The following is a 12,747-nucleotide window of genomic DNA, read 5'->3' as shown; positions in this document are numbered from 1 at the left end:
CAACAACAACCACAAACTACGAAGACACGACAAGAACACTTGTTTACAAGCTTTGTAAGCTTTCAAAACACTGGTGCAGGCTGTAAGCTCTAAGCTTTTTGGTTTGGGTAAAGCTGAGCAAGGTAAGAGGTTAATTTACCTCACTTTGCTGAGTTGTCCTGAACATGCAAAAAGGGCTGAAACTGTTTTCCTATTTTCTTCCACAATATTTTCCCTATTTTTCTTCCAAAAGCATTTCTTGACATTGGAGTCCATATTGTAAATTTGCATATCTTCTTCAATTTCGATATTATCTTGAAGAGGATTTATTGCCCATCCAGACATATTGTTAAAACTAATAACATGAGTTTTAATAGTGATATGTAATGCTAGTTACATGGAGAATTTCACATATTTTACTCTATTAATGTTTGACTATGTCTATTAAAACAAATAAAAAATTAAAATGCAAAAAAAAAATCATTTCAAAATGAATTGAAAAAAAAAAAAAAACGTTGACGATGCAAAAGAGAAAAACAAAACGTTTTCATACTATAAAGACATAATAATAAGCTAAATCATCAGGAAAAGGATTTTTAAAAATAAATGCATAGCACTAGACACTAAACCAACCTTCACATGTATTTAAGATCAATAAGGATGCTGTTATTTTCTAGAATGTATATATTCTTGCCAGCAACTGTTGAGTTAGTGAAGAAATTACATTTTCAAAAAGTGAAATTTAAAAAATGGAGAGCAAAGGTTATGAACAAACATTTACCCTTGCATGTGAATATCATTTTTTATATGTAAAGCAGCTCCAAAAAACCTTGATGCAAATGTTTCTGACTGAATTAACTATATTTACAAACAGAAGCTTGCTTGTGTCCAAATGTTTGTGATGGACTTTTGCATCCCGTTATGTAAATCTGCCTGGGGCCGTATGAGTGCTGTAGCTGCATGAGACATTACCATTGTCTGTCCTTCTGAACATCAGCATTACATATCGATGGGCAGAGTAAAAATGGTGCGTTTGCTCTTGCTCTTTGACCTTGGATGTCTCCTGCTTGGAGGAGACTGCCGTGTTGGAGCCTCTGAATTCCGCTCTGAAGGAGACTTTGAAATTGGCGGACTGTTTAACATCCATCAAGACGACGAGCCTCGGATTGATCACATGCCAGAAGCTTTGCAATGCTCAAGGTGAGTGAAAGCAGGAAAACAGAAGGATATCTGTGTCATAGGCTGCAAATGTGATGGACGTCTTTGTGTCATCATCATGTGTGTGTTTTATACAGTACCCATCAAAAGTTTAAGACATTAAAAAATGGTCAAAATGCCCATGTTGTAGAAGAAATGGGAAAGAGACAAAGCATGTTTTGAGTAAATCTTTTATTGAAAACAATTAAAGTGAAAACGTTTGTTTTTCCAGCTTAGCAAAAGTTTAGGACCACATGTCTTTAAAAGTCTTAAAAATCTGTGCAAAAATGTGGATTCAGTGTCATTTTCTGTCAGGTTTTCACACTGCCATGACGTCCCGATGCAAAGGATGTTGAGCTTAGATGTGGCCCTAGACTTTTGATCAGCTGCAAAACGTCTCTCTTCCATTTCTTCTTGTTGCCTATTGAAGTACTTTGAATCTTGCTAAGATCCAACCAAGCAACGTTTGATCAGGACTGTACTGAGAAGAGGCATGCCATGACCATAGTGCAGTGGTGCCCAAGGTGCGGCCCTTAGACCAATTTTTGGTTCTAGTTGAAATGAAATATTTTATTTTGGTTGCTCACATTGAAAGCAGCACTCTCCACACAAGATCCAAATCATTACAACCCAAAAAGGAAAGGGCATTTTTCTCACAATCGCTCTCTCTTTTTTCAGGAAGCCCTTTTACGTGTCGAGTTACCGGCGATTCCAAATGTTTAGATTCTCTGTTGAAGAGATCAATAACTCCAGCCGCCTCCTGCCGGGCATCACTCTGGGCTATAACGTCTTTGACCACTGCTCAGACACACGGAATCTCCCGGACATTTTCAACATTCTGTCCGGAAAAGACCCCATCGACCCGAGGGCCACAAAACGCCACAATGTCCCCAAAGTGACCGCGGTGGTCGGTGCCTTCACCAGTCCCATGAGCAGAACTGTGGCTCCACTGTTTATGACGCGTCTCATCCCGATGGTATATTCACTCACGTTTAATATTACAAATGAATGTATGAACTACCAGAGAATTAGCAAATAAACACAAAGTACTATATAATATATATATTTCTTTTCATATGAACCATTTTATCTATTTAAGAGGAGATCTGCCTAAACTTAATCTGCTTTAATACCGAACAAAGTGACCATCATCAGAATTAATTTGACCTACATGTATGTGGAGGGTTTGTCGTTTTTATGTCTGCCAAGTTCATACCATGAAAACATTTTTTTTTTTTTATATAATGGGTGATTCAACTTACCCCACTTTACACATTGTGTTAACCAAATGTATACTTATACATCCTCCCAACATTTCTAAACCTGAATAACTTCCACCCACTACATCCTTCTGAACTAATTCCTTTTGGCCTCTATTAGAGCTTTTCGATGATACCAAACATGAAGGGGCGGGGCTTTGGTAAATTTCCATCTAGGAAAATGGCTGCAAATACAGCACATTTTTATGGAAAGAAGAAAATAAAGTGCATAAATCCTTTTATTAGCAAATTTTAGCATTGCATATAAGTGTTTAAAATGTCCTCTGTAGTGGACATTTGTAGTTTGTAGTTAAAATGGAGGAAATAACTACAAAGATGGATGAAGATGATAAACTCCCCCTCGTCTGAAGTATCATTCAAACAAAACTAAGTGATGAGGGACAGTTTTCTGGATGTTCTTATTGTGACCTTTTGGTATTTTCTTTGGGACTAACTTTGTCATCAAGCTTCAGTTTCTCACGTACGGCGTTCCGATGTCCACTACAGTGAACGCATGATGTCAGTCGTATAACTACCATACAAAGATTGCAGGATATATATATATATATATATATATATATATATATATATATATATATATATATATATATATATAAAAAAATGATTGGACATCATATTTTTCCCTGGTGGTCTGAATGATATTTATAGGTCTTACTAAACTCTTTTGCTGTGAACTAACGGATGTTCTTTCTTGCACCTGTTCATCTCATCATGGGACAGGCTGTTTTATTAGGCCTTGCGTTTCTAACCAAAGATAAACTTTCTACTTCCAGATCAGCTATGGAGCAGCCAGTTCAATATTCTCAAATAAAAATCATTATCCCTCTTTTCTCCGTACGGTTCATCCCAATAAGGACGTGGTTGATGCCATCGTCCACATGTTGCGGTTCTTCAAATGGAGATGGGTGGCTTTCCTCAACATCGACAACGAATACGGCAACGACGGCCGCAATGTGTTCATGGAGATGATCCAAGGCACAGATATCTGCCTGGCCTACACCAAAAAACTGGATGAAAATACAGATTACACCACCGTTTTCCAGCAGATAGAGAGTCAAAGCATACAGGTCATCATAGTGTTTGCTCCTGAATGGACAGCTGAAAAGCTCATCAAGTCCGCCGTGGCAAAGAAGGTCACCAACAAGACGTGGATCGCCGTGGACGCCTGGTCGTTGAACAAAAAACTTCACGAACTGAGTGGCATCAGAAACATCGGGACTGTGCTTGGGATTGCAGAGCCGGTTTTAACCATACCTGGTTTTAATACATTTCTCAGCGCTTTAGAAATAGACAATCAGCCGGGGGAGTTTCATAACCAATTTTGCAACTGCAGTGACTTGACTCTGGATGAAATTTTGAAAGCAGAGAACTCTTTCAACTTCCCCGTCTACGCTGCAGTTTACGCCATCGCCCACGCTCTGCACCGAACACTGCAATGTGAGGCCCAAAGGTGCCACAGAAACATCACCGTCTATCCTCATATGGTGAGTACGGAGTGCAAAATGTTAAATCAAACAAATGAGTCTTTTATTACATTCATTATGTCTTCTTTTTCAATAATTGCTATAGGGTTTTTCTAGAACCTTTTTACCTGACGAGCTAGTTTTACACAAGAATGTTGGAGACTAATGCTCAGGCGACTTCGGCCTAGTTCACCTGGAGAATTGGTTTTCCAAGATGGTATTTCACGGAAAAATACTTGAGTTTAGTCCTTATACTTTACAATATTGACCCACCTGTTCACAGATTGTGTTCAGCTTGTCCAGAACAGGCAAAGAGCGTATAGAGAAGTAGATGGTGAGCTACTAGGGATTTCCAACACACCTCGTCCGTATTGACTCTCATGTGCCCCTCCTCAGGTCCTGTCCGAGCTGAAGAGATCACAGTTCTCTCTCCTGAACCACACCATTGAGTTCGACAGAAACGGCGACCCGCGCTTTGGACACTTTAACATCGTGTTTTGGAACCGCAGTGGAGAGGCAGAGATAGTGGGAGTCCACACGTTTCAGCCCTCGTCACGTTTCTCCATCAATGAATCTAAAATACAATGGCACACAGAGGGTCAGGTGGGTTTGTCTTTCCTCCGTTTGTTCAGTATGTGCAAAGAAGACCACAGGGACAGGGATCATATGGAAGAACGCAGCTCTACAGCATATTCAGGTTAGGCCTGGGGAGAGTGAAATACTCAATACAATAACTGTCTTGGACAGACGACAAAAACACCTACCTTTATTTTTTCTTCCTTTTTTCTCAATTTTTCCCAGTTACTTCCACCACTCACCCCCCCCCCCCCCCCCCCCTCCATTTTTACCCCATATTTTTCCCATATATTACCTTCCGCCCCCCCCCCCCCCCTTTTTTTCTCATTTTTTGCCATGTTTCCCCCCATTTTTTCACATTTATTTCCTAATTTCTTATTTCTAATTTCATTCTTCTTAATTTCTCATTTCTCATTTCTATCCTGTTCAACCTAGTTTTTTTCCGCAACCTATTATTTCCTAAAAAGTTGCATAGGTTGCTCCTGATTGGATTCAAAAACCCACTGTATTATTTTTATGGCTGAAAGTCCTTTCCACTAACCAATGTTTTTGTATATTGACAGAAGAGAAAATAATGGGACCTTAGTTTATACGTGGTGATAGAGGAGACATTGGACTTTGAAACAGTTTTCGCTTCACGTTGATGGTCTTAGTGATAACAGGGATAAAACTAATACAAACAATGTCTGCAGTTACAGTTGCCGCCGTGCCCTCCACCTCACTTTTTTAACTTTCCGCCTTATTCCTGGGGTCACTCATGTAGAAACGAGAGTGGGAGTCATTTCCGGTGAGATGCCGGACGTCGCTCTGAGCCATAGGTTTTCAGGGCGAGTTTGCGTTTAACAGAAAGATCAACATTTCAAGATGATTTTGGAAACAATCAGCCCCCGAAACATTTAAACACGTCCTCGCGCAGCTCAGGAACAAGTTTCGCTGTTGGTTGAATTAAAAACCAGAGGGTGTGACATTTGTGGCTCTGGAACATGCAGTGTTTGGAACATGTGCCGTGACTAAAGCTGGCCTTAAAGGAACAGGCCACCGTTTTTCCATACGGAGATACAGTATGTTCTTAGACTGTATCACACATTTCTTTTTTCACATTTTAAGCAGTTTAAATCAATTACATTTGAGAGAAATAAGTCTATTGATTTTATAGAAAGACGTTTATGTCTTTGAGTTCATTCCTTGAAAAAAGTGTTGTATTCAAGTCTTTATTGACTGTAGACTGATGGACTTGTGGCCTGTAACAGCCTGTAAGACTTTTTTCATCTCTAAAGGAACATTCCCAGTGTTCCAAGTAGTCTTTACATTCAGATGAAAAAGACAATAAAAAGAAAGTAAGACAATGAATATATCCATCCAACCATCCATTTTCTTCCACTTTTCCGTTTCCGGGTCATGGAGGCAGCGTGTTGGAGTTGCCTAAATCACATTACACCAGCCCTTATGGCTCCTCCTGCAGGTGGTGGGTCCACAGAAGGACGGCCTCATGGTTCAAACCGGGCCTGTTGGTCTCTCATAAGGTTATTCTGAACCGCTCTTTGTCTGACCCGTCACCTACGACCTGTTTCCCATGGGAGACCCTACCAAGGGCACAACACCCCCGACAACAGAGCTCCAGGATCATTCGGGTGCTCAAACCCCTCCACCACGTTAAGGTGCCGGTTCTAGGAGGCGACAATGAATATATGAATATTAATATTGAACAGCCGTCTGTGGACGCAGGAGGGGGCTGGTCAATGTGATTTGGGCAGCTCCCATGGCGTCCCCCACGACCCGGCTACAGACAAGTTGAAGAAAATGAATGAATAGATAATAATAGCACCAGGAAGTTTGATCTAAAATACCAACAGGGCGGTGAGTCTTTGTGGTTTGACGCTGGAATGGAAATGGGAGAAATGTACCGATGTAATTACCTCCAGAAAACACCTGACGCATTCCTTTTGGTTGGTGCAGATTGCCATCTACTCTTCTGACACTGACCTCAACACATTTATCATGTGCTGATTCATGAAACTTGTTCCATAAAAGCAACAGACCCATTTCTCCCAATTACTGTTCTCAAATCTGTCTAAACTTCTCCTTTACCTCATGCACAGGTACAGGCTGCCTACAATAAAAGGAAACTCAGCTTGGCTTATGGGGAGGACAGTCAGTGTGTGCCTCAGAGTTCAGCGCATAGATTCAGACAGATTTGTGAACAACATCTTCCAAAGAGCAATGTCTATGTGATCATTGCCCAGCTCTAGTTCAGGATGAACCGGTTCTCTCTCATGCTGTTCCTGTGTCTGTGAGCAGGCTCCCTCGTCTCTCTGCTCCCCTGAGTGTCGGCCTGGATTTCGGAGGAGTCTGGAGGGGATCCACAAATGCTGTTTCAAATGTGTCATCTGCCCAAAAAATACATACATCAACTCAACAGGTACAATATAATGAGTTATGTAACCAAAAGGCTGGTTAGTCACTTTAGTAGAATTTGGTTTGCGTTGAGAAAAAGGTGGTTTACTTTTTTACAAGAAGTGGCACTGCAGAAAAGGCACGGAATAGTGATGGGATTTTCAGCTCTTCTACATACACAGTTTTACTCTCATTTAGCAGAGATTTAATCATGGCTTGTTAAATGAGTCTTTTGCCTCCTCCCTACACAAATCAACACGACAGCTGACGACAGCAGTCCAAGTCTTAAAAGAGCCGGCTCTTTGTACTAACTTATTTGCAACTCATCACTATACGATGAACCTGGAGCTGGAGACCAAGCAGCGCCACAAAGGACCTGGAAAAAAACTTTGCAAGGAACAAACGGGAATGGGATGTGTGCTTGTATTGATGTTTGTACTTAATTATAATTATAGGAACCACATACATGAGCAGATTCCTGATGCGATAATTCCCGACAGCAGCAGCAAAGAGAGATGGAAATCCAACCTGGGACCTTCAAACTGTGAAGCACCAGCGCTACACTGGAAAAAATGTCTTAAATCAGATAAATGACTTATCTGATACAAAAACAATATAAAAAAATGTGAAATAGAGTGGTCTTCATCCCACCCCCCCACCACCCCGTAGGGTAAGGCGTAATAATACCAGGGGTAGTTTGGCGTCCGCACAGTAAAGTGAAGATATTACTGCGCGGATTTCCATCATAGACCGAGCAGCTCATGTCCAAAAGCTCCTCAATGCCTGTGCTTTATTCATGTGTGTATTTTTATTTAACAATGGGCTGACCCCACGTGATTTCCTGGACAGTAAACCAGACGCTGTCCTTCCTGTCCGCTCTCTCTTCCCATTACAAATTAGCAGGCCCCACAGAAATGAAGCGATAGCTCAAGATTTGGCAAAGGACAGTGAGTAAAAGTTCAGATGTGGCTGGAGCGGGGGGGGGCTGGGTTCGTTTTTAGATGTATAAGCCCCAGGGCATAAAACGGCGAAAGAATCACCAGAACTGTTAGCTGTGAGTTAGCGGCTAGTTTAGCAAAATTAGCCTGTATCTTGTAAACACTGCAGACTAAGCACTAACAACAACTTAGCTCTGGTTTAATCCAGACACAGACCTGCGCCGGCCACAACCGGTATCTGGTATCAGGACCTCATTAATGAGTATGAGTATGAGAACAAGCATGTGGCATCGACCCGATATACTGGTATACAGTGCCTCTCGTTAGTATTCATACACCTTGAACTTTTGCACATTTTGTCATGTTTACAACCCTAAACATAAAGATTTTATTTTTATTTTTTTACTGAACGTTCACACACAAGTAACAGACAACTGTGAAGTGAAAGCAAAATGATACATGATTCTGTTAATTTTCAAAAAATAGAAAAGTGGGGCGTGCATAAGTATTCATACAGCATTTTCTGAGTGCATTAAATTGTCTTTAAAACATTCATAATGACTCCAGAATGTTCACACCTTGGCCTAACGGTTAAATAGAGGCCACCTGTGTGTAATCTACTCTCAGTATAATTTCAGCTGTTCTTTCAGGCCCTCAGAGCTGTGGTCGGAGTGTGTTGGTCACTAAACAACATCATGAAGGTCAAGGAGCTCACCAGAGAGGTCAGGGATAAAGCTGTGGAGAAGTTTAAAGCAGCATTAAGTTATACAAAGATTTCCCAAGATTTAAACATCTCCCGGAGCAACTGTTCAATCCATCATTCAGAAATGGAAAGAGTATAGCACCACTGCCAACTTACCAAGGCGTGATCGTCCACCTAAAATATCAGAGCGAACAAGGAGACACTGGTCAGAAATGTAACCAAGTGCCCCAAGATAACTCTGGAGGAGCTGTGAAGTCCTGCCGCTGAGCTGGGGGAATCTGTACATGGGACAACTATAAGTCGTATCTACACAAATCTGGCCTTCATGGACGATTGGAAGAAGAAAGCCATTATTGAAAGGAGGCCATAAAAAATCCCGTTTGAAGTTTGCTAGAAGTCATATGGAGGACACAGCTCCATGTGGAAGAAGGTGCTTTGGTCAGATGAGACAAAAATTGAACTTTTTGGCCCAAATCCAAACGTTATGTATGGAGCAAACCTAACACTGCTCATCGTCCTGAGTGCACCATCCCCAGTGTCAAATATGGTGGGGGGGCATCATGCTGTGGGGCTGCTTTTCCTCAGCGGGGACTGGGAAGATTGTGAGAATAGTTGGGAACATGGATGGAGCCAAATATAGAGACATTTTGGAGGAAAACCTGCTGGAGTCAGCAAGAGAACTGAGGCTGGGGCGGAGATTCACCTTCAGCAGGACAATGACCCGAAGCACAAAGATAAATCTACAATGGAATGGTTTAAAGACAAACATATTAATGTGTTAGAATGGCCCAGTCAAAGTCCTGACCAAAATCCTATTGAAAATCTGTGGAAAGAATTGAAAACTGCTGTTCAACAAACGCTCTCCTTCAAATCTGACAGAGCTGGAGTTGTTTTGTATAGAGGAATGGGCTAAAATTTCAGTTTCTAGATGTGCAAATCTTGTACAGTCAAACCCCAAGAGACTTGCTGCTGTTATTGCAGCAAAAGGGGGTCCCACAAAGTATTAATTCATGCTGTATGAATACTTATGCAAGCCCCACTTTTCACTTTTCTATTTTAAAAAAAATAACAGAATCATGTATCATTTTGCTTTCACTTCACAGTTGTCTGTTTCTTGAGTGTGAACGTTACGTAAAAAAAATAAAAATAAAATCTTTATGTTTAGGGTTGTAAACATGACAAAATGTGCAAAAGTTCAAGGTGTATGAATACTAACGAGAGGCACTGTAGGTATCTGTACATCCCTAAATGTGAGGAATGTCTGCAATTTTACAATATCCGCTTCATCACCAATGCCAGGAAATATGTGTAAAATGGGGAATATTTTGGGGGGAAATTGTTTGTACTAAAAATAAAATGCACAAATGAGGGTGAAAAAATACATTGGGAAAAATGGGGCAAACATTGGGCAAATAAAAACAATTGGGGAAAAACAAAATGAAACAACCAAGTCATTTGCTTTAATGCTGTCCAGATGGAATATCGTTTAACGGTACCCAGCCCTGATCATGACTGATTGTGAATAATTGCTGTTTTATCTATATGACCTTTTGATCTGTTTTTTTTCCAGAGGACCCGCACACGTGTCGACCCTGCAATCAGACGGAGTGGTCGTCTGAAGCCAGTGTCTCGTGCTCCGAGCGCCGGGTGCAGTTTGTGCCTTATGACGATGCGGGTGCTGCGGTGATCATGGTCATGACGGTGGCTTTGGTGATACTCTGCCTCCTCACCTCCGCGCTCTTCGCTCTGAACTTCAACACTCCGGTGGTGAAGTCTGCAGGGGGAGCCATGTGCTTCCTGGTCCTCGGCTGCCTCAGTCTCAGCAGCGTCAGCGTCTTCTTCTTCTTCTTCGGCGAACCCGACGTGGCCACCTGCACGTTGAGGTTTTTCCCATTCACGCTGTTCTTCACCGTGTGCTTGGCCTGCTTTGTGGTGCGCTCCCTTCAGATCGTCAGCGTTTTCGAAACAGTCACTCGTTTCCCATCGCTGCACAGCCTGTGGGTCAGATATCACGGACAGTGGCTTGTGGCATTGTCAGTGTTTATCTTACAGGGGACTTTGCTTTTCATCATGTTCACATCCGGGCCCCCTCAGCCTTACAGCAGCTCAATGTGGTACGGAGACACAATCATTCTGAGCTGCGAACTCGACCTGAAAGTCTACGCTGCCTCTATCGCGTTGCTCTGTCTCCTGGGCCTTCTTTGCTTTGTGTTCTCCTACATGGGGAAGGAGCTGCCCAAGAATTACAACGAAGCCAAAGCCATAACGTTTTGCCTGTTCCTGCTGAGTCTGACCTGGATCGCCTTCTCCACCGTCTCCAACATGTACAAGGGGATGCACATCCACACGGTGAACGCGGCGGCCGTCCTCTGCTCGCTCTACTCTTTCCTCGTGTGGTATTTCATCCCAAAAAGTTTCATCATCCTTTTTAGACCGGAGAGAAACACACAGGAGTACTTCCTGCGTCTCATTAAAATATATGTCGATACAAATAACTAGAAGGGGAGTTTGTGACGGAGGTGTTTTCGATGGTTAAACTATGTAAAATATCGTTTTTATGTGTGGTTTTGAATCAGTTTATTTCCTTGGGTTACAGAGGAACACTTTTTGTGCCTTGTCTAAAACATTTTTTACTGATGTGGAAAATATTTGCAGAATCTGAAAATGACATCTATTTTTCAGGGTTTTAAGGTCAGGGTTTTGTGCGAAGCTGTGTTAATTTTGACAACATGTTTTATTTTGTTTTAGTCTTAATCTTTTGACTAAAATGTAATTTCATTTTTCGTTGAGTAAAACTGCGTCTACATTTAGTCAGGGTCCTCTGCTTCATGTTTGTTTTCCATATGAACAAAGGACGGACTTGTTCCTTATACAGTGAGTTTAAATGATATGAGGCTCTTTCAAACTGTTTGGATGATTTTAGTCTCTTCTTTTTTAACTCGTTTAAAACACTTCAGCCTCTGGTGCTGTCCACAACTGGTTTACATCTTACCTCACAGACAGGACATTCATGGTAAGTGTGGGTATCTGCTAGCCTGGCAAACGCCAGACTAAAATCACAATTGATATTTAGTCTGGAGACACCAATTCATTTTCTCGTAGGAGAGGTGTGGTTTACGATCGTCCATAGCCGTTTATTGGGCGCTACGAATGTCTGTCATGCGTCTGCACGAGGCCACAGCCAATCGTATCATAGTATCAGATGACGTATGACGTACCCGCTGTAAACTTTCAGATAAACTGTAAACTAATCCGTAAATAAACTTTTTTTTTTTTTATCCATAAATAAACTACAAGCTTCCGTATATCGAATAGCTCGTCATCGTCTTGCTGACCCTCCTCGTTCTGTGATTGGTTCCCAAATCTATGCAAAAATTTCGGCCATGGTCCCCAGGCTGCTGTGCAGTTCCAAATGATTCGAGTGCACACAGCAGTCTGACGTTAGCCAGGCAAGGTATCTGCTCCTCTATAGTCCATAGAATTACATGTGGTGTGCCTCAGGGTTCAGTTTTGGGTCCAGTGCTTTTTAACCTGTATTCCCCTTATTAGGCAAATGACATTTTTCTCTTGTTTTCTAAACTGTCAACTCAAATGACTCAGTGATAAAAGTTTTTTTTTTTAATCAATATACACTGAGTTCCAAATTATTATGCAAATGACATTTTTCTAAGATTTTCTAAATTGTCAACTCAAATGAGAGTCAGCATAATTTTCAAGTCTTTAACTGGTAGAGGATCATTTAAATGTGGTTGAAAAAATCTCCAAGTGATAACAGTATTTTTTTCAAAAATAAATATAGTAAAAACCTCAAAATCCACTGGTCCAAATTATTATGCAACTCATCGTTTCAATACATTTTAAAGCTTGTAATTAACTGAAAATGGTCATTTGTTGAATTTGCAGCATTAGGAGGTCATACTTACTGAAATCAAAAGCTATTTCAATCTAAAAAATATTAACAGGTCAAGTTATATTTTACCATAGGAGCCTTTGTGTGAAGAAGCTTCAGAATTCTTAAATCCATTAAACTTGTGAGTTTTTGGACAGTTTCTGCTTGGATTTCTTTGCAGGACGTCAGAATAACCTCCCAGAGCTGCCGCTTGGATGAAAACTGCCTCCCACCCTCATAGAAGTTTTTTTTGTTGAGGCTCCAAAGGTTCTCAACAGGGTTGAGGTCAGGAAAGGAGGGGGTCCACATCATGAGTTTCTCTCCTTTT

At 41.3% G+C, this 12,747-nt stretch overlaps 1 protein-coding gene across 1 annotated transcript; it reads left to right on the top strand.

Annotated features, from left to right (window-relative positions):
• Positions 1 to 1,003: 1,003 nt before the first annotated feature.
• Positions 1,004 to 11,029, top strand: LOC306963502 (taste receptor type 1 member 1-like; the record flags this gene model as incomplete). Its single annotated transcript, XM_079557076.1, has 6 exons — positions 1,004 to 1,179; positions 1,855 to 2,152; positions 3,230 to 3,940; positions 4,316 to 4,522; positions 6,595 to 6,646; positions 10,101 to 11,029. The coding sequence occupies 6 exons, from the start codon at positions 1,004 to 1,006 to the stop codon at positions 11,027 to 11,029; spliced, it is 2,373 nt and encodes a 790-aa protein (XP_079413202.1).
• Between the last annotated feature and the right edge of the window lie 1,718 nt (positions 11,030 to 12,747).

The sequence above is a fragment of the Gobius niger genome (genome assembly GCF_951799975.1).
Source record: "Gobius niger genome assembly, chromosome: 5".
In the NCBI taxonomy this organism is placed as follows: Eukaryota; Metazoa; Chordata; class Actinopteri; order Gobiiformes; family Gobiidae; genus Gobius; species Gobius niger.
Note: the sequence above shows the minus strand (reverse complement) of the source record. Positions and strands in the feature narration are given on the sequence as shown.